The following is a 22,088-nucleotide window of genomic DNA, read 5'->3' as shown; positions in this document are numbered from 1 at the left end:
CACACTTCTCACATGTTTGTCCCATGCAGCCGCAAGCTCGCATCATAATAAGTCCACAAATTTCCAAGTGGACGGAAGTGATGGCAGTGAGGTCCGACAATATGGAAGTCTTGGGTACGGAGTAGTAGATACCAGGTACTACCTAGGTAATAAATATGGGGAAGAGCATCACAAAAAATCTAATTTCCCTAAAAAGGGCATGTCGGGGTTCAAAATCGTCCCGTGTTTCGGGTCAATAATTATTCCGATCATCAACTGATTGACAATGATTAATGATCAAGTTATCGTCTCGATCATGAATCATTGTGATTGTTTTAACTTTCAAATGTTTAGAATATCGTTTTCATTATATCACTCACTTTGTTACAAAGACGTATATTGACAACATTTTGTATAATAAATTTGTCTATTTTAAGAATTCACTTTTGATTTAAACATTAATTTGTTAAAAGGAGTGACCTTACACAGGGAATAGTGGGAAGCTGATAGGGCAGAACTGAGGTAGTATTGGTCTAGTGTATGTTCGCACTACATCTAAGTTCGACGGAAGTGCGAAGCTCTCCTACAGAGAGCTTCTCAATCTAGTCCTAATAGGACTAGTGCCCTGTGCACGTGCTACGCAGGAACCATTCACTTTAACAATTAATAGATTTTGGAATTTTTAGATTTTTCATGATTTTATTAATTGAGAAATTGAAAGTTAAAATTATGATTTTCAATTTATATAAAATTTATATACAAATTTGAAAATCATCAAAATATAAAATAACTTTTCAATAAAAATTATTAAAAATAAATTATAAATTCTTTTTAAGTATTTATATGACGGAGATCCCTGCTTTCCTCCCACCCTTATTATATAAGAAACCTCAGGTACATTAACCATGTCCACACATGATACGATTATGTTACGAGGTTTGCCGTCTAGATCACGTGGAAGTGCTCTAGGCTCTCGAGGTGGTTTATAACTAGGCGTCAAGCAGGGACTTAAGTAATGACAATAATGATATGCAATTCGTAACTAATAGTAGGATATACTAAATGATTGATCTTGAGCACGAAGCTCTACACAAAGGAAACCATCCTGATTATATAGACCTTCGTCCTCCATTGGATCTCTTGGATCCTGAGAGTTTGTGGACCTTCGATTCGTATGGACCTACGATTCGTATCCCTGAATATGCAGGGTCCATCACGTGACTTGGATCAGACTATATGTCTGTGCTTGCTGAAGGTGGGGAGACTCTACGAACCGATTACCATACAATTTTGTATGTGAATCGGTTTGCTTTTCCACGGGGTCTAAGCTCATATGGACAGGTTGACTGTTACTACGTAACAACAGGGCAGAACTGAGGCTATATTGGGCATTTATATGAATCACACATTGTCTCTATTCTACAGAAGTGCGAAGCTCTTCTACAGAGAGCTCCTCAATCTAGTCCTAATAGGGCTAGTGCCTTGTGCATGTGCTACGCAGAAACCATTCACTTTAACAATATTATTAATTTAATATAATTGAATTTTAAAACTATTAAATTAATTATCTATTTCAAAATTTTAATATAATATACCTCATTTCTTAATAATCATTTACATTAATTTTCAAATTATTATAATAATTATTTAATTTTTAATTCATTTTTATTTTATAAATAAAGACACACAAGATACCGGATCGTACAAGATACAGGGATGTCGGTTAGATCGGATGTTTTTCCACTCGCTTCGGCTAATTAGCTACACAGGAGAACCACAATCAAGAGACTTTCACCCTAGGACTTCGATTTTCAATGACTGTTGATCATTCGATCATATGATTTATCGCCAAGAAGGTCCAAATGATATGCCGGGTTATTTAAAACTTTAATGAATACATTGAGTCAAACCTCTAGTAATATCTGAGATGAAACGGCTGGAACTAATTTACACGTCACGGTTATTAGATCTAAATTTTGTTAGCGTGCATTTCTACCTTTAGGCTATCTTCAGGAAATTCAAGTATGATTAAGATGTTGCAGGAGTTTTCATGTGGCTATGCATTGCCTGCATATACAGCGGAAGATTTCGCAGGTCTGAGGCCTTTGTGATTGTCCAATTGTAGATCGTTAGATACGGACTAATTGTTATCCGACTCGTACGTGGTTGATGCTAGCTGCGGCTCTTTATCCCCAAGCGATATGTTTTGTGTCACAAATATCTCTCATCAATTTTAACCGCAGAAAAAGATGAGCAGAAGGGAGAAGTGGGAAGAAGAAAAATTAATGATACTTGGGGTAATATGAGAGTTAGACAATGAAGGCCATTCCAAGAGATGCAATCCGTTACTTGTAATCATGAAGATTTATGAGTGCTTCTTATTTCTATGTGAACTCTGGAAAAATGGATATGCTAATTCTACAGTAAACTACGTGCTCTATGCAAATATCTACACTGAAGTCTTATGCAGGGCTTTTGCGAGTATGAAAAAGGAGACATATAGACCCAATTTCCAAATCTCACGCCCAGAACAAGATTCAATAAATGGGAATAGTAAAAACAGAAGATGCTTCGTTATAGTCATATATATCATCATATTAGCGCGCTTGGCTAATCCTCACACATCAAATCTTCATCTGCTTCATCATCCTCTGCAATCCCTCTTCAATACCCAAAAATGTCTCTTCCATTAATCCTGTAGGTGCACTTATATCGCCAGGCTGCATCAAGAAACAACTCCTTACCCTCGTACAAGTACTCAGGCAGTTGCTGAGCTCCTTCGCTATTATCTCCGAGAACAGTCTCCTCTGGTCCGCAATATCGATCTTGAACGTACCGAAATCGAGTTGCGGAAGTCCAAATGTATTTGGGGGAGGAGAATTGGGAATCGAAGATGTGTTTCGTGGAGAAGAAATGGAGGGAGTTCGTTTGGTGAGGTCATGTTGCATGAACATGACGCAGGCTTGTGAATAGAGGTCGTGGATATGTTTTAAAGTAATCACGTAGAGCATGAGAAGCGTAAAATCCATGGATGGAGATATATTGTAGCTATTATCGGGCTGGCTCCCAGAGTGAACGGATGCGTAGTCTTCCGGGCTAGTAGTTCTTGTTGTGTTTAGTCCCGGTGTGCTGTCGAATATTTGGGATAGCTCCGACACTACACTTTTATTGGTCGCGAGAATTACATCGAGGGATAGTGACGAAGGATCTCGAAGTAATTTCTGGAGTTTGCTGATCATTGTGAAGCATTTCGATGTGAACCGGCAAGAAGCTTCGGATGATACGATTGGGGGAGAGATAGCAAAGGGTAGGTGTTGAGATCGGGCCGTAAATGAGAGGGAATCATCTCGTGTATTCTGTGACATGTGATCCAAACTAGGATGAGTTCTATTCGTTTGACCGGCCATCGGGTGAGAGATGAAACCACGATTAATACCGGAATCTGCACCCAACGAAGGACTATTCTCCGAATAGTCATTTATCTCACGGGAGTAGCTGTTGTGATGCCGCATTAAAACTGTTGGCCGCGTATAAAGCTGGGACTGAGACATCCATGGCGTGTCTATCTGAGACTGTTGAGGTTGTTTGTCAGATGATTCGGAATGAGGCCGTTTCTCAAAGAGTTGTGGCTCGGGGATTGGTGGAGTCGGCACTGGACTTGTTCTTTGCCTCTTGGGACTCCTAAAATCATGATGGGAGTTGATAGTGGAGGTTACTTCATGAATTGAAAAATCAAATTCCGAATCTCCATATCCGGAGTCATTCGCAGTACCTACACTAGAGGGTTTCTCAAGCCCTACCGAATTGAAGACGTCTTGTCCTTCATCGGAACCAAAATCCCATAAGAATTCATGTTCAATCATAGGAGTGCCTAGATAAGTCTCCATATTTGACAACCTCGAGAAATCCTCGGGTGAAGAGCTCACGGTAGATTTGCCATGATTTTCCTCCGGAAGAGTGATGCAGTTACATTGCTTAGGTGAACGACAAACATTGGTACTATCCTCCACAGCTGCATCATTTTGGTCGTTACTCGAATGACTACCGACAGTGACGTCTTGTGTGACCTGTACAGTTGCCACTGGTACCATTGGCGTTTGAGTATTCGGTGTCTGATCACCAGATCTGATATAAAATTGTTAGCGGTCGGTCCCTAGGGCTTAAGTGAGTATGAACTTATTTAGGCTCACTTGCCTAGAGTCCGCACCAGTGATTGCTGCATCCTTATTAGGGGATGTTCGCCTACGATGGCCTTGAACTTTCCCCACCATGGAAACACTGTAGGTGCATGTTTGTTGGTTGCATACACATCGGCGACATCCTGTACGTTCTCCGCTACATCTGACCTACTCGAAATGAATATTTTGAAGGGACCGGGGAGGATGTTGAATATTCCTGACCTTAGACGCATGGCATTCATTACAAGCATGTCGTAGCTTTGGTGGTTTTTGTGGTCTATTGTTTGGAGCCATGATTAGGATGACTTTCTGTACACAATTGGAGACAGTTCGGAAGGGCCTACGGTGACATCTCGAGGAAAAGTCTGAGTGGATTTGGATATGAGAAAAATAGTTCGGGACTCCTGATGGATAAGACGAGAACTTTCTGGGATGTCTTCTTTGTATGTTACTTACGGATATGGAATCAAGTTAAGGACTCTTTCTTATTTGCGCCGAACCTCCGCCTTTTTTTGATGCGACGGAATTCGTCAATGTGCTGAAGATTTAAAGTCCGTCAATATGCTGAAAGTTTAAATTCGTGTAACGCATTTCCCCGTAATCTAATCCGCGATAAAAGCGTCAAAATATATGCTTTTGTAAAGGAAGTGGAGGAGCTCTACATGAAGAACGTGAAGGGATCCTTTACAAACTGTATAAGCTCATCTAAGGCGGAACATTCTAAGCCTATTTCAATGTTTAACTTTTTTTTCGAAGCCGAACCAAAAGTGGAATAGAAAAACATCGATTTCAAGCGACTTTCCCAATCATATTGATCGAAAATAGAGTTGGATCTAACAAATAATTTTATTTCAAATAGGTTTAATGTGGTCTAGTATATTATAAGTCTTGATGAGTTTATTTATACGTTCGGTACTTACCAGCCAGCAGAAAGTATAAAAGTCCGACCCTAGGTTGACAACCTGGTAGCGTCAAAACTAGGTAATTTAAGGTCCGCTACCACTGAATGGGAAATCACCTTACCCATAAGGCAAAATTGGGAGGAAGCCAAACTAGGGCTTGGGAATTTTCCGCGCTACTCAAATGTCGTGTTCACATCAAATAAGGTTTATAGCGAGTTTGACACTACAAGAAAGCGCAATAAGACTTTCTGAGCCTCAAATTACGTCTAGCTTTACTTAATAATAAGGTTTAGGTCCTGCTAACTGAGCCTAACTCATCTAGGCAGTGCTCCACAACCTCCACTTACAGCACATACATCTTGAAAGGAGGCTGTGGTGCCAATCACAATTACACGTATTAACTACTCCTCGCATGGTAATGCGCCAAGTACTGTCAAAACGCGGTGAACTGAGGCAGGCTATCACCATTATAGAATAGAGCTTTGCGGGATGAATCGCTTGCACTGCCTAATAAAGCATAGTCTATGGTTTCAACAAAACAGTAGTAGAATTCAAGCCTAATTTGAAGTTGAGATGATCCTTCAGAAGCGATGCTGCCTTATGCGAGGAAAGTCCGTCAAAACTTCTGCTAGTCGACAGTTCTGTTTCGACAATCACTTCGTCGAATAATCCGTCTGTTTCTGTGAAACTTTTTTGTAAAAATCGTTGGACTCTAACAGAAGGCATTTTGTGTAACATTTTACGATCGAGAGATTATTTCATCTGGAATATAGCTTGAAAAGCTGGCTATATTTTCAGGAATCAAAAAAGTTTTATATTCAGAAAAAGCAGAGCTAGGTCCGATAGCGACTAGTTCCTTCCTGACGGGTGGCAAGCTGGTCGGCCCCACAGCACTTACCCCTTCTTAAGGCTAAGCTTGTTAATATTACAGGGACCAGGTCTCTTTAAATAGTGGAGATGATAATCACAAGCCAGTCCCTACGCATTGTCCAGATAGTCGCAGGGGCCCTTCGGTAAGCGTGTCGAAGCCTATGCGGCGGACAGTATACTCCAGGCGGGGGGCTACACGGCCCTGCGCTCCCAGCGGGAGACGGGAATCTTCTCGCTCCATGAGTCTGATGTCTTCGATTTCGACAAAGGGAGAGGATGAGTTGCGCTGTCCGCGGACAGGACCATTGCTGGCGGGTATAACGAGTTAATTTTGAAGATAGGGTGATTCCTGATTACTTCCAGGAAACGAAAATAGCTTTAAAAAGGAAAATTATGCGACAACTGGATTAGCGCTTTCCCAACCAGGGCCTGGTTCACCGAACTCGTGATACAAAGCCGATAAAAACGTAAATATCAAAATAAATATCCTCACCTTTCTTTTTTTTAAAAAAAACTATTCTTTTCATAGAATTAAAATTCTAACATTTAATAAGTACAGATTAAAAAGTATGTTATACATTCCGAAACTGTTTCTTCCCAGTACAATAGGTTGCCTAGGACAACTTGCTTTCTGAACCTGCATCCCGAAATAATCACAATAGTAGGCGGTCGATCCGTCTGGCCCTGGCTATCACTCGCCCAGCTTGAAAGTACAAAAGTCCGACCCCTGACCCTTAACGTGGTAATCCACGTTAAGAAGGGGAGGGGAACCTTGAAAGTGACGCAGGCTAATAACAACGATCATTTCCTAGCGTCCGGAGTTTTGTGCTTCTAGGCAGCATGAGTGCCGAATTAATCTGGAGAGTTCGGGTAAGCCTAGTAGTGGGCTATGTGAGCAAGTGGAAATGCTTCGATTCACTTCTTGAATGACATGATCTTCCAATGCCGGACACATCGATCAAATTCCGTATCTCCCGTTGCAATGCTAAAAATACTCTAATTTACCCAGCTATCAAACATCCGTTTTAGACTTGTACCAAATCTCCAGACAACAAGGTACATGCATGCATGCACCAGGGAGTCCTTCGTAATTATTATCTAATATGATCCATTGCACATATCTCCGATGCATACATGTTTAATATATCAGGAATTGCTGGAATTTCCTCTCTTGGCACCCAAGCGGAATGTCAAGAATATGGAACTTGGTTCTATCAAAATCTAGTCAAAGAGTCCACGTTTTGAACAACATTATATTCACAAGTTGGGCGTCCACCTTCGAGATTTTCCTGCAACAAAGGCTGCATATTACCCACGAGTTTGATTAATTCATCATTTCCCAGATCGCATAGGGCTTCTTTGATTGCTCCCACTGTTGTTTCATCCGGACCGGAATGTGCCCGACTCATTATTGCGACCTGCGCTGGAAGTCCGGCGGTAGCTCCTGGTAGTGGAGCTGAATACAGCACAACCCAGTCTACCAGCTGCAGATCGGTACCCCAGGCTAGGAATGCAACGTGGTCTGATATGTGGCTCAAATGTCCTGTACATTCACAGAGCCATGCATCGTCGAGACCAGCAATAGGCGAGTCAATGCCAAAGGCAGTGTAGATGCGCTCTGGCTGTTTGATTGGGGTGAGGGACACCAGCTCCTGGTTTGTGCAGGGCCATACCCCGTTCATGACGGGCGCATATTGTATCACGAAGTTCTTCGTGCGCTCCCAGTAGTATTGCTGCGACGTATGTGTCATGTGCCACGATCCATAGAGCCAACTCTCTGGAGTAGCGGTCCACGACTTGTCTTGCGCGGCCACGGTGAATGATGGGGGCAGACGGGCTTTGACCGTTGTTTTTGACTGGGGCCTGGAGTTTGTCATTTTTTGCTGTTGATATGTTGATGTACCGGAAATAGGAGAATATGAATCGAATGGAGAAGTCATACAGAGAAAGTAGCCAGTTTTTAAAGTTTGAGCTGTTTTTGTATGTCAAATACCGAATGGAACGCACCGCAACTTTTATCCTGCGGTCGGCGTTCTGCATTATCATCATCGGCCACCGCGGCCACCCCTGCAACTGACAAGTTATTTTTACAAAATTTGTTGGATGAATTGGAAACGGATGCTTGGGGGAATAGACGGTGCTGTCAATAACTCCTGGCGTCTGATAATAGCATTTTTGATTATTTATCACCGCGAAAGGTCGTAAAAAAAGCATTCCAACCCTGTTTTATCTGTGTGTAATTAGTGGATTAACATAGATCGGCAAACAGTCAACGAAAAACCGTTATACGTGTTTCAAATTATATTTTGACGTTGTGAATCTATGGAAGTAGGTAAAGTAGAACTGTTGGTGCTGGATTTATCTCTAGCAGTTACTTGTACATACTGGAAACATTTTTTGGCTTCATCGGTTTCTGCTTAGGAATACTGTCTATTTCGTTTATTTTAGATTAACAGAAAAAATTCTCTACGTAAGTCTGACAAAAGTTTTGATAAAAATGAATCTGATTTTCTTTTTGGAAATAGAGTCATCATATAATCACTCGGGGAAATAAAAATTTTGGGGATACAAGTGAAATGTAAAATCTACATAAGTTTTGTGTAAAGTCGTATATATATCTTTTTATATTGGCCACCTTTTTTTAATTGGGCCTAATAGATCAGTTTTTTTTAGTTTTTTTTTCAATTTGACACATACAAGTTTCGCTGTACGTAAAAGTAAAGCTCATGAAAGTATAAAGAAGCGAATTTATATCTTCCTAAATGGTAAGCCCCTTGTTTACGGTCATACGGAAAAGGAAAAATCTTCAAATTCAAAGAATGTAATCTTACATCCCAGCCCACTGAGCGTGGATTATTCTCGTTCGCTATTATTTGCAGCGAGATCTCATTTGGTTGCAAGTTGTATGTAGCTCGAGGAAGAACCAAGCACGCCGTCCATTGACTTCATCGCTTCATCACAACCTTTGTCCTCAATATCTGCGAGTCCCCCCAAGTTCTATCAATCAACCCTCGGCCTCCATCACTTAGCTAAATACGGGGCTGATCCATTTGTTCCAAATTTCATCTTCCTTCAATCGCTTGACTGCGGACTCCTCAATCCAAACAATGATATCCACATTTCCGTCCCTTTGCGCCGGCATTGGTACCACTCTGGGAATACAATCCAAGAAAGGATTGGCCATCCTGATGGCATCTCGGAAACCTAAATTACCACCCCAGTCTTGCTCAAAACCCTCCATGTCCTTCAAGTTACTGATAACCAAAATTGGATTGAGGGTCTTGGCATACGATACACGTTCCTCTGTGATATCACCTAAGTCATCTAAAAACCCAGTAATGTCTCTCATGTGCTTATCAGTAAACTCGGTTCGTGATTCTGAGATAGCAAGGGCGGCATCAAAGATAGATCGGGGATGAATATCGAGAGTGATGGGAAACCCCAGCGCGGCATTCCCCATGTATTTCTTTGGAAGCGGTGGATCGAGAACTGTACGGCCCTCATATGCAACAGATAGATTTCCCCGTAAAGGCTCTTGACTCGATATTCTAGCACGGTTGACACAGCACCAAATTAATGCAGCGAGTGTATCGTTTACTGTCAGCCAGGATGTTGCTGAGCCCTCCCTGGAAACAGCATCTCTGAGTTCACTCAATTTTGCAGTAGAAATACAGAAAAGGGTATTTGCCATCTCGGTAGTCGATTTGGGAGGAGAGTCAATAAGATGATTCCTGGGATCCTCGAGCGTCGAATTAACAGCCTGGAGCTTGTATTCTCGAATGTCCATTCGTTCAAGGTTGGTGGTTCCGTGCATGAGTGGAGATCGGTCAAAATAACTGGGCAGGACCTCAAAATCCTCCAACTCATTAGAGGCTGCCCCTTCATCTTCGGCGGGCCAAGAAGCCTTCACGTTCTTTGACAAAACAAAGAGGATGTTATTCCAGGCAAGTACATCACACGCCGTGTGCAAGACACTCAAATTTAGAATCAATCCTCCATCAATGAAGTTTGCCTGAGCAGCTATAACTGGAAGTCTTTCCTGACCCATGTACCGCTTGACGGGACTAAGACAATCGTCAAAGTACACATTACCTGGAAACCGTGCTTTCCTTAAACTTTTGTAAGAATGTGGCCACGAATTTCCACTCCCAGTACGTAGATCGTTGAATATTAGTTGATTGCCTTCGAGATCGCTAGGTAGAGTCTCGATCTGAAACTTGCCAGGAGAGCCCGTGGAAACAACTGAGCCGCCAAGAAAAGGAATTTCACTCAGAGTTTGTTTCAAGCCTAACTTCAAATGCTTGTAAATATCCTCGATGTTACTGCGGCGAGATATTGGCCAGTTAATGTTAAAGCTGATCACATATGTGCGAGGCATTAAGTGATCGATTGGTGTCAACTCGGTGATTGTGGCTTGGCTTGGAGAAGGCATTGCGTGATTGAATGAAGTTTCCTAGAGTTTCTTGCTGAAAGATAGATAGTAATCTGTATGAAATTGAATTCTAAACTTTAAGAATGTGCTTGCAGTATTGTGAATCTCTAATAGGAATATTTTTCCACCGACATTCTGACGTAGAAAAGCTGGGAACCACTTGCCAAGGTCGCCGGAATATCCACAACTTCATTAGTTTTACGGCAACCGATTATCCATCCAGAGATCCATTTTACGGATGATCATTATCTCCGATTTTGTTCCGTTTTGGTACTTGACGTGGGTGTATATCCCAATGCAAACCATCCAAAGTTATTGGTGTCTTTCTACATTCAACTGTGCTGCAACCATAAGTCGTTGAAAACTATGGAGAACCCAGTCTTGATTCAGAAAGCTGCTCGAAGATACAAATCTGCGATCCCATTGTTTCTGTTCCATGATGGTGGTGGAACAGTTTTACCCTATTACTTTCTCGAAAGCTTGAATCGCAATGTATGGGGAATATCATATCCGCATCTTAATGATGGCGGAATTTTCGAAAATGGTATCAAAGGAATGGGCGAATTTTATGCTGGGCTGATCCGAGGAAAAGTCTCCAGAGGAAAAGTCCTGCTCGGTGGTAAGTTCCCCTCTCATATTTACAAGCCGTCACTGAGTTTTGATACAGGTTGGTCTGCGGGTGGATCTATAGCAATCCAAGTCGCAAAGTGTTTGGAGAATATTCCGGAAATCTGTGTCGCTGGTACAATCTTGCTTGATACGCCATTTCCTGATTTCCCTGACTGGCGACCAAAAGATGCGCCACCAGTCCAATTTCATATACCAGTCGCTCCAGATCAAACAACTCAGAGCAGATTAGCGCAACAACAAGCCGTCAATGATATTATCCATGCACTGTCAGTCTGGGAGCTGCCAACTTGGGAGAATGGAAGGTACAGTTGCCTTGATCTCACTATTTTGGAAAGCAAATGTATACTAACCACAGATTTACATTCAGACGACCGCCGCCCGCAGTATTTATAAGGGCACTAGAGGTAGTCCCAACAGAGAAGGTTGTAGAAGTCGACTGGTTTCGTGGAGAGTATGCTTTAGGGTGGCGTAGATATCCGTACGAGTTCATAGTTGAAGAGCTTCGTGTTGATGGGGATCATTTTAGCATCTTCACTCCTTTATATGTGAGCAATTGCTTCTAGAACCTCCATGCATGTACTGGCTGACGTGAATACTCGTAGTTACCTGGGTTAAGTGCGAAGCTGAGGGAAGCTTGTGAGTTACTAGATTCCAAACAGGAGTCTAGCATGTTACTAGATTCCAAGCATAGTAGTACTATATTGGTGACGGCGTTGAAATCGTGTTAAAAGAATGAACTTCAACTGTAGTAAAAATGTATTAGTAACGGCGTTAAAACCTCTTGAAGAGAATGATAGACTGGCGCAATCGAAATACCAGACAACTGTCGTGGTATTGGAGGTGGCGCATTTTAGGATTTTATAAGTTTAAGTTCAGACCGTGTACAGATAGATTTAGAAGAATTAAGAGATTGTACTATAAAAATCAAGTTCATTTTACTCTTATACTTAGGGTGCGTTCAGATCATGTTTCACTAAAGATATTTGGTCATATTAGATCTTAATGTAACAAATGTAGTCAAATCGAATATAATCTTCGATATAATTATAAATCGAGTACCTCGTTTTCAGACCACTCCTCTTCTCCATTATTCTAACATACATATTTTAAAACACCTTTCATAACTCGATTCTGATTGGTCTAGAAAGTATGCAAAATCTATACAAGAATATTTCAAAGGGGACCAATAATAGCAAGCAATATTATACTAAAAAAAATTGATAAAATGAAATTGAAAGATAGATTTATATTTTATTAACTTAGAGCTTTTTATTAATATAAAATTTTATATTCTTATAATAAATTATTTGTGACCAAAAGGGTGTTTATAGACCAGCAATTGTATTTAACTTAGAATCTACAGGTGAAGAGCACCTGTAGATAGGGATAGCTACTCTATATATACACAAATGAATGGCCTAGCCGCAATGGCTAGGCAAAAAGAAGTCATATTTATTCCTCCAATGATCTTACTTTACCGATAACCATTGATACCTAGTACTTGTCCGGATCTGATCCTCAGGTCACCTAAATCGCATACTAATCTCGAGTAATCGTATCATGTGTGGACATGGTTAATGTACCTGAGGTTTCTTATATAATAAGGGTGGGAGGAAAGCAGGAATTTCCGTCACATTATTGTAGAGAAATAATTAATTGAAGATTTTGAGATTAATCAAATAAAAAGATTAAAGGTTGAAAAATTTAAGAACGATTTTGATTGATTTATTAAATATATCAGAGAATATAATAAAAAAGATAAAAAATCTTAAAATATTTTATGTTTTTTTTTAAGACAGAAACACCTTTAACATCTAATTATAAGTCTAAGGTGAGGGTGTATTATGTCATTTATATTATTTCAATATTTAAATTTATATTCAGATTCATATTTAGACTCATATTCAGATTCATATTCAAATTTATATTCAGGGGTGGGAATTATATAAAATCTATCCTACTGTTACGATGGTAACAACTGACTAATTAGGAGAGCTTGGGCCTTGTGCAAAAGCGATCAGATTTCATCGAATTAATATGTGATCTGGGTCACTTTAGGATCGTATGCGCACGCATCGTCAGAAAACACGTGACTTAGAGCTTTTGGAGCTTAGCATCCAAAAGGATCCAAGGGAGTATGAAGATCTATATATTCAATATGAATTTCTTTATTGTAGAGCTTTGTTCTCAAGATCAATCATTTAGTATACTCTACTATTAGTTACGAATTATATATCATTATTGTCATTACTTAAGTCCCTGTTTGATGTTTAGTTATAAACCACCTCGAGAGCCTAGTGCACTTCCACGTGATCTAGACGGCTACCCTCGTAACATGATCGAGAGGCTCATATGGAGTCACATGAGAGCACACCGTGATATTAACGTCTTGTTGAAAATGAGCCTAAACTAATTTAACTCCGATAAACCTGGTTAAAACGGCAATATCCGCAACAAAGAGTATCCACTTTGACAACTTATCCAATCATATACTTGAATAAACCAGAGTCAGCTTTGCTTAAGCGACAAAACCTAGGCTCAACATGGTTTGGGCTTATTCTCATTTAAGGTAAGACGTTAGTCAGAGCCTACAACAAGAATTGAATGAGGCTTTAAATCAAGCCATGATTATTGTATCGAACGACATCCAACGCTACGACTTGGAATAGACACTTTTAACCCCTCCAGAGATGCCAAGGTTCCGCGAAATCGGGACCCGATCTAATGCTACATCTGGGGAACGGAGCCCGAGCACTTACCGTACTCCTGGAAACATGGAGAAAGCTAAAATATCTGTGTATAGGGACCACGAATCCCCACAAGAATTCGAAGTACTTGGTGCTTTCGAAAGATCTGGACCAGGTAGTACGATTACCAAGTATCTTCGAATTTTGACGTCTTGTCACAAGCTGGTTTCCTGCAGATTCTATTTTCTATCAATCTTTTTGTTCATTCGTTAGGGTTTTTTTCATAAATTATTCTTACTGGAGTTGCAAATATGTCTTCCCCAGAGCCCGTTGCAATCATTGGCATAGGTAAGCTATGTCGCCTTTGCAGTTGATTTGAAATGAAATCACTAAAACATCATTCAGGTTGTCGCTTGCCAGGGGACTCAGATACGCCAGACGAGTTCTGGCAAATGCTTGCTGAAGAACGCTCTGGACTTTCGAGGCCGCCCTTATCACGCTGGAATGCTGATGGTTTTCATTCAAAAAAGACTCGACCTGGCTCTTTGACCCCTGAAGGCGGCTACTTTATTAATGAGGATGTTTGGAAATTCGACCCGTCTTTTTTTGGTATTGTACAAGAGGAGGCAAAGGCCATGGATCCTCAGCAGAGGAAGTTGTTGGAGTGTGTCTATGAGTCATTTGAGTCCGGTGGTATCACCTTAAGCCAACTTTCAGGCTCAAATACAGGATGCTACATTGGAAATTTCACTGCCGATTTCCACATACAAGGCCACCGGGATCACAACAACCCCAAACCTTATAGTATGTTAGGTACCGGTTACAGTATTATCAGCAACCGAGTTAGCTATCTTTTTGATCTTTGTGGCCCGAGGTAAGTTCCCCTTCAAGTAATTCGAGCTGCGTAACTGAAGTTAGGCAAACAGTCTTACAATTGACACGGCTTGCTCTTCCTCTCTTTACTCTTTGCATATTGCTTGCAGAGCGTTACAGACGAAAGAGATCAACGCAGCAGTAGTTGGAGGTACAAATTTGATGCTCGCCGTAGAAACTCAGATGAGTACAGCATCAGTTGGTGTTTTATCAGCTACATCTACTTGCCATACTTTCGACGAATCGGCCGATGGCTATGGTCGTGGTGAAGGTGTTGGTGCCATTTTCCTCAAGCGTTTATCTGATGCCATACGGGACAAGGATCCTATACGTGGCGTAATCAGAGGCACCGCTACAAATGCAAATGGAAAGACTAGTGGTATCACCCAACCAAGTGCGAGGGGTCATGAAACTTTAATGCGCACTGTCTATGAATTCGCCGGCTTGGATCCCAAAGATACATCATATTTTGAGACCCACGGTACCGGTACTCAAGTTGGCGATCCAATAGAGGTGAGGGCTATTGGAAATGTATTTTTCAGCGGTACGGAGAGACAGGAACTCCTTATCGGATCGGTATGTTACGTTGCGTCTGTAGAATCAATGTCGTACTTAACATCCTCTAGGTAAAAACAAATGTTGGGCACAGTGAGGCAGCCAGTGCATTAGCAAGCATAATAAAAGTATGCTTAGCTATTGAAAAACGCTCGATACCCGCGACAATTGGTATTAAAAATTTGAACCCCAAAGGTAAAACCGGCACTCAATCTGCAAAGATCATGCACTGACTACCTGTTAGTTGATTTCAAGGACGGAAGAATAAAGGTTGTCCAGAAGATGACACCCTGGCCGAAAGGATTCTCTAAGTGCCGTGCAAGTGTAAATTCTTTTGGTTATGGGGGAGCTAATGCCCATGCAATTCTCGAAGCGGTCGATTCCTTCCTCCCTGGAAAGTTAACTCATGTCCGACGGGGCCGACGCAATAGTTACGACGGGGATGATGATGAAGAGTCGGATGAAATGGTGGGCACCAGCCCCTCCTCACAAACGCGAGCAGTCCCCCGCTCAGAATTTTTGCTGCTTTTCTCTGCCCATGATATTTCTACGTTGAAAAGAAACATCGAAAGATGTCGTGACGTAGCAGAAGATTATGATATCCTCGATCTTGCCTACACGCTTGGCTGCCGAAGATCCGAATTTTTCAATTGTGCATATGCAGTGGCACGAGAAGAAGATGTGGAAGAGGATCTTATGGAGCATGAGATTACTTTTGCAAAAAGGGGAAAGGGTGGGAAGATTGCCTTCATTTTCACCGGGCAAGGCGCGCAGAATGCACAGATGGGTCGAGAACTCATGTTGACATTCCCATCATATATCGATACGATCAGGAGACTTGATCGAGCACTGCAGTGTTTAGGGGAGGATTCACCGGATTGGACTATTGAGAACGTTTTAATGGAGCCTGCAGCGACCAGTAAAATTAATGATGTTGAAATTTCTCAGCCCGTCTGCACAGCTGTTCAAATCGCCCTGGTTGAGCTTCTTCGCGTTTGGAACGTGATACCATCGGCCTGTATCGGTCATTCTTCCGGCGAAATTGCATCTGCATATGCCGCAAATCTCATAACAGCAGAAGAAGCTATTATATCCGCATTCTACCGGGGATTGGGAGTTGCTACTCTTGAGGTGAAAGGTAGTATGCTGGCTGTTGGAGCCGGCCCGGAAGAAATTCAACCTTATCTTGTCGAGGGTCTTCGCATTGCGTGCTATAACTCACCTAACAGTGTTACGTTGAGTGGAGATATTGAGCCTGCCACCATAGTCAAGGAGAAGCTGGAGACTGACAGGCTTTTTGTTCGCGAGTTGAAGACTGGCGGAAGAGCTTATCATTCACATCACATGTTGAATATCGGTAATGACTATCAAAATCGCTTGTCAGTCGCACTTTCCAATTTCAGCGCGTCCCAAAACACCAACCAGCTTGAAGGCCAAAATCCCGTCTTTTTCTCCTCTGTCACCGCCGAGAGAGCTTCATCCAGTTTCAAGCCAGGACCTAGCTATTGGCGCAAAAATTTAGAGTCTCCAGTACGTTTCACTGAAGCCGTTGAAGCTGCACTAGCTGCAGATATTGGCATTTCACAACTCGTCGAAATTGGCCCACATTCTGCATTAGCCGGTCCATTGAGGCAGATCAGAGACAGCCTAGGCATAACGCCCAAAGATGTGGACTACGCTTCCACTCTTGTACGTGGCCAGAGCTCCGTGACTCGTCTCCTGGATCTTGCTGGAATTCTTACCATGAGAGGATATCCAGTAAACATTGAGCGTGTGAACGCTATTGAGAAACGTGATGGCGACGCTATTATTACCAAAACTGGTTTGCCCATTGTTGATCTTCCCAGATACTCATGGAACTACTCTGCGGGAGATTTAAGAGACAAAAATAGACCTAATGAAGAGCATCGCTTGCGGAATTTTAAATTCCACGATCTCCTCGGTGCTCTCCTCCCAGGTTCTTCTACCGAACAACGACAATGGCGTAATATGCTTGATTCAAAGAACTTTCCATGGTTAGAGGATCATAAGTTGGGGCCCCAGCCTGTGCTGCCTGGAACTGGCTACTTGGCGATTGCCACTGAGGCTGCGCGGCAATTCTTTCATGACACTCTAAGAATCAAAGGCCCGTTCCGATATTTCTTACCCAGCGTTAGCATCACATCTGCATTAAACTTACCGAACTCCGGATCACAAGTTGAGATTGTTACCACGATGAAATTTGCTACAATAAGTGCTTCGATCACATCAAAAACAATTGCAGAGTTCACGATCTCGTCCGTTCAAAACGGAAATTGGACTAACCACTGCGTCGGAACTATCACAAAGAAGGAGGCCACTGACATGGCCCCAGGAATTGATGAAAGCAAACTTCAAGAGCCAAAGGCTGCTCGAACGTGGTATCGCGGTTTCCAGAAGGTTTCTCTTAATTACGGACCAGCTTTCAACGGATTAAGTGATATCCGTACCAATCCTGCTCTCAAAGAAGCCGTTGCAGAGACCGAACTCCTTCCAGCTGGTGTCTCCGAGCATGATTCTGCATATATCGTGCATCCCACAGCTATGGACACCTGTATTCAGGCCGCACTGATTGCAGCACACAAGGGTTCCCTCAAGGGTTTAAAAAGATCATTTGTTCCAACATCAATGGCTGATGTATCTTTATGGTCGTGGGGTGACGATGATAATATCGCTCAGTTGGCTCCTGGCAAAGGTAAAATCCTTGTGCATTCAGAATTCTTTAGTGTCCGAGCCTTGAGCGGATGGTGTCAACTTTTCTCTCCTGAAGGCAAGCCATTATTCGAGATCAAAGAACTGTTGTGTACTCAATATTCAGAAGCATTAGATGACCTGGGAATAATTGATCGTCATCCTTACCTTCGAACCGTATGGAAGCCCGATGTCGAGAAGATAACATCTGACTTGACTGATGATTCTCTTCTGGATGTCATTGTCCACAAACGTCCTAGATTTGATATCTGCGAGATCTTGAGTACAGAATCAACAATTTCCGAAAATCTTCACAAAGTCCTTGAAAGTGGTTCTTCGCTTCGTCGATACAAGACTTATACTATTATGACTCCCAATGACGTTGATATTCAACCATTCAAAACCAAGTATGAAGCCTTCCCGGGCGTTAATGTTGAGAAGTTAGACCTTGAAAATGTCCCAGAGAAGTTGTTTGATTTGGTCATTCTGTCTCAATCTCATACGGACGAGGTTGATTTGCCCAAACTCAAAAGTCTGTTGACTTCTAATGGGAAAATACTGCTCTACAGGCCAGGGCGCAGCAGTGAAAATATTATCGAACCGGAATTTGAATCTGATGGATTCTTTACTCTTCTAAAAGATCAAAAGTCCTTGCTGATGAGTCCCCACCAGAAGGCCAGTCTTGACCCGGCCACAGAAGATATTGTACTTGTAACAAGGAACTCTCCAACAACATTTGACTCTCAAGTATATTCGGGTTTGGTAAAGACCGGGAGGTCGGTCACCTCAAAGTCTCTGCAAGATTCTAGTTTCCACGCGAATCCGGAGGCAAGCTACGTCTTCATCGTAGAGTCTGAGTCTAGTCTGTTCCATGAATCTCTGACTAGCCAAGAGCTAGCAACAATACAGTCAATTGCAAGTGAAGCACGAAATATGCTATGGCTTACTCATGGTAACTTGCTGGATGGAGGTGACCCTGATGCTGGGATAGTCATCGGACTGGGTCGTTGCCTCCAGACAGAGCATCCGACTCTGACTTTCAAGACTCTTGACCTGGATCATCGGGATCCTGCACAGACCGTTTCAAACATAACAACTGTCCTGGACGCAGCTGTCGGCGGTGATGAAGACAAAGAGTTCATGGTCAAGAACAATACTTTTTATGTCAGCAGACTTTCTCAAGACCCGTCATTGGATGAACAGTTTGTTGCTAGAGTTGAAAGTGAGCCAAGTATGATCACATATGACCCAAAAAGATGCGTCCGCTTGGGCATCGAACGTGTTGGTATCTTTGACACAATACATTTTGAGGAGGATGAGTGGGAAGCGCCGCTCAATTCTGGAGAAGTCGAGATAGATGTAAAAGCAGTCGGATTGAACATGAAGGTAACTGACGACGCGATCTTTTTGGATTCATCAAGCTAAACTTTTACAGGATTACGCAACGCTTCTAGGTTCTTACAACTCGGAATTCCTTGGTCTCGAGGGCGCTGGCGTCATCAGAAAAATCGGTCCTGCGGTCACAAACGTAGCAGTTGGTGACCGAGTCAGCTGGGCAGGTCTTGGAAAGTTCCGTAACATCGAAAGATTTGACTCCAGGTTTGTCCAAAAACTTCAGCCCAAAGAGACCTTTGAACAGATGTCAAGTATCATGATTCCATTTGTGACTGCTGTCTACGGCCTAATCCATCTTGCCAAGCTTCAGCCTGGTGAGTCTGTACTAATTCACTCTGCCACTGGAGGTGTGGGACTTGCAGCAATCCAGATTGCAAAAATGATTGGTGCAGAGATATTTGCTACTGTCGGAACACCGGAAAAGAAGGCATTTTTAATGCAAGAATATGGCCTTCACGATGATCATATCTTATCATCCAAAGATGCAAGTTTCACATCTGATATCATGCGAATTACTAATGGCCGTGGAGTTGATGTTTCCCTGAACTCACTTGTTCATGAGCAGCTGAGAGCCACATGGAACTCTATAGGACATCATGGTCGTCATATTGAGGTCGGACAAACCGATATTCTAGACCAAGGAATGCTGGATATGGGTCCGTTCAAGAGAGGCGCTTCTTTTATTGCTATGGATTTGGTTCTTGTATTCGAACAAAAGCCCGATCTTGCGTCCCAGTAAGTTTACTCAAGCAAATCACCTTATATTACCGCTGACATCTACAGACTTCTGAGTGAGGTCATTCAATACTATCGGGGCAGCAAGATTCAACTTCTCCCAAACATATCTGTATTCCCTGCTTCTGAAGTTAGCCAGGCTTTCGAAGAATTTGGCATGAGGAATAGAATTGGAAGAGTCGTCGTTAGTTTCGACACTGAGAAAATAAATGTAGGGTCTTTTGAAATTCATGTATAATAGTGATGCTAACTAAATGCCTCACAGTTTGCCGCGAAAAGGAAGTCAATGACCTTCAAATCAAACGGAACATATCTACTTGTTGGGTGTCTTGGAGGACTTGGTCGATGCTTAGCCCGTCACATGGTTGAAAAGGGTGCTCGCCACTTGATTTTCCTTGGGCGATCTGGCGAGGACCGTCCCGAAGCCGCATCTATGATCAAATATTTCAGGGATAATGGAGTTGTAGTGGATGTTGTAAAAGGGGATGTCACAAACATCTCCGACGTCGAAAAGGCGGTTGGTTTCTCGGCTGGTCCAATTTTGGGTGTTATACAAGGTGTAATGGCTCTCGATGTGAGTTGATTGAAATCAAAAATCCATTAGAAATGATACTAATCAAATAATAGGATCGGCTATTCACCAAACACGATCTAGAAAGCTGGGAATACGCCGTTCGTCCCAAAGTCACGGGAACTTGGAATCTTCACAATGCCGTTGCCGGCCACTCCCTGGATTTCTTCGTCATGCTCGGTTCATCGTCTGCTTTATCTGGTTTCCCAACCCAGAGTAATTATTGCGCGGGTAACTCTTTTCTCGAATTCTTTGCAAGATACCGTCAAAGCAAGGGTCTACCAGCAACAACAATCTCACTCACTGTCGTCACTGAAGTTGGGTTCGTGAGTCAAAATGAAAGAATTGAGGATGGTCTAGCAAGGACTGGAGTCCATACCATCAACGAAGCTGGTGTTATTGATCTCATTGAGACAGCTATGATGAAAGCGCCACCCTCATCTTGGAACTTTGATCCACTAGCCAACAATCTCATCGTCACGGGTGTTGAACCCCTTCAACTAAGTGCTAATCTTGATATCGACGGCATGCCATTCTGGCGCCAACCACGTATCGGACCTGTCCTCAACGCCATTCTAGCCAAGAAATCTGGAGATGAAAGCGGTCCCGGTAAAGGTAAACGCAGACTTCTCTTACCAGATATCTTGGAGCTGGTGGTGGAGAAATTCTCCCAGACGTTTAATCTAGCTGTGGAAGACATCGACCCCGACACGGCCTTGGTGAAATTTGGCATGGACAGTATGATAGGAACGAGTCTTCGTACGTGGTGTTATAAGACTTTGGGGGCGGATATTGCGTCTTCGGAGTTTATGAGCTTAGATTTGACAGCCGACTCGTTGGCTCAGAGGATTTATGATGTAAGGAAAGCAGCATGAAACATCTTTTATTTAGTTATATATGTAGACTTGTTTGTCTTTTTTGATATATTTATTCTATTTTTGTAATTTGATTGCTATTCTTAAGTTCTTGAATAAATATTTGGGATGATAGTTTTCTAGTTCTCTAAAGGGATTACTTTGGTAGGATTTAAAAAGTAAAATAAAATTCTAAGATAAATAGATTTATTAGTTTTATTTAAAATATATTGAGACTAATAAAGTATCTTGATATAGAAAGAAATTTAAAAATCTAAGTCCTCTTCTTTTATAATCACTGTAGGAGACAGAGAATGAAGATACCGTCGTCATCTTTCTAATGTCCTTATACCAATCATACTGGTTTAAGCGAAAAGGAAAGGGGAGGATGCATCTGATCGCGTGATTCTTTCAAAAGCGTCACCACTCTGTATGTAGTAGATCATGCCTCCTCATATTAAAATTGTAATATAATATGTATGAAAACTTTTACCACTACTAATAAGCTACTTCAGACTGAAGGGGCTGCTTCTAGGTATCATCTAGATTGGTTTTTTATGATGATATGAACTAAGTGCACTGTAAGAAATATCAAATAAGGGGAAAACTCAGCAAGGAACCCTATAAATTTCCACTAAGCTATCACTAAACGACATTTAGCCATATGCTATAGCGAACAATTCAAAAACATAACTCTATACTGGTACTTGTTAGATCA

The 22,088-nt window shown here is 42.0% G+C and overlaps 6 protein-coding genes across 6 annotated transcripts; 3 read left to right on the top strand and 3 right to left on the bottom strand.

Moving 5' to 3' along the window:
* Window positions 1–884: 884 nt before the first annotated feature.
* Window positions 885–1,200, top strand: SS1G_09245 (predicted protein; the record flags this gene model as incomplete). The annotated part of the gene is made up of 2 exons (XM_001589474.1): window positions 885–915; window positions 1,097–1,200. The coding sequence occupies 2 exons, from the start codon at window positions 885–887 to the stop codon at window positions 1,198–1,200; spliced, it is 135 nt and encodes a 44-aa protein (XP_001589524.1).
* A 1,403-nt stretch (window positions 1,201–2,603) lies between these two features.
* SS1G_09244 (predicted protein) lies at window positions 2,604–4,408 on the bottom strand (the record flags this gene model as incomplete). Its single annotated transcript, XM_001589473.1, has 2 exons — window positions 2,604–4,104; window positions 4,170–4,408. 2 exons carry the CDS (start codon window positions 4,406–4,408, stop codon window positions 2,604–2,606), a joined length of 1,740 nt encoding a protein of 579 aa, XP_001589523.1.
* A 2,735-nt stretch (window positions 4,409–7,143) lies between these two features.
* Window positions 7,144–7,806, bottom strand: SS1G_09243 (predicted protein; the record flags this gene model as incomplete). The annotated part of the gene is made up of 1 exon (XM_001589472.1): window positions 7,144–7,806. The coding sequence occupies one exon, from the start codon at window positions 7,804–7,806 to the stop codon at window positions 7,144–7,146; it is 663 nt and encodes a 220-aa protein (XP_001589522.1).
* A 1,148-nt stretch (window positions 7,807–8,954) lies between these two features.
* Window positions 8,955–10,361, bottom strand: SS1G_09242 (hypothetical protein; the record flags this gene model as incomplete). The annotated part of the gene is made up of 1 exon (XM_001589471.1): window positions 8,955–10,361. The coding sequence occupies one exon, from the start codon at window positions 10,359–10,361 to the stop codon at window positions 8,955–8,957; it is 1,407 nt and encodes a 468-aa protein (XP_001589521.1).
* A 366-nt stretch (window positions 10,362–10,727) lies between these two features.
* Window positions 10,728–11,631, top strand: SS1G_09241 (hypothetical protein; the record flags this gene model as incomplete). Its single annotated transcript, XM_001589470.1, has 4 exons — window positions 10,728–10,980; window positions 11,029–11,257; window positions 11,359–11,459; window positions 11,594–11,631. The coding sequence occupies 4 exons, from the start codon at window positions 10,728–10,730 to the stop codon at window positions 11,629–11,631; spliced, it is 621 nt and encodes a 206-aa protein (XP_001589520.1).
* Window positions 11,632–13,534: 1,903 nt separating this feature from the next.
* SS1G_09240 (hypothetical protein) lies at window positions 13,535–21,640 on the top strand (the record flags this gene model as incomplete). The annotated part of the gene is made up of 11 exons (XM_001589469.1): window positions 13,535–13,560; window positions 13,795–13,856; window positions 14,084–14,552; window positions 14,662–15,127; window positions 15,178–15,301; window positions 15,351–19,046; window positions 19,270–19,945; window positions 19,994–20,129; window positions 20,211–20,519; window positions 20,573–21,373; window positions 21,629–21,640. 11 exons carry the CDS (start codon window positions 13,535–13,537, stop codon window positions 21,638–21,640), a joined length of 6,777 nt encoding a protein of 2,258 aa, XP_001589519.1.
* Between the last annotated feature and the right edge of the window lie 448 nt (window positions 21,641–22,088).

Source organism: Sclerotinia sclerotiorum, genomic scaffold, assembly GCF_000146945.2.
Source record: "Sclerotinia sclerotiorum 1980 UF-70 scaffold_13 genomic scaffold, whole genome shotgun sequence".
NCBI lineage: Eukaryota > Fungi > Ascomycota > Leotiomycetes > Helotiales > Sclerotiniaceae > Sclerotinia > Sclerotinia sclerotiorum.
The sequence above is the reverse complement of the archived record's forward strand: the minus strand, read 5'-3'. Positions and strand labels throughout refer to the sequence as shown.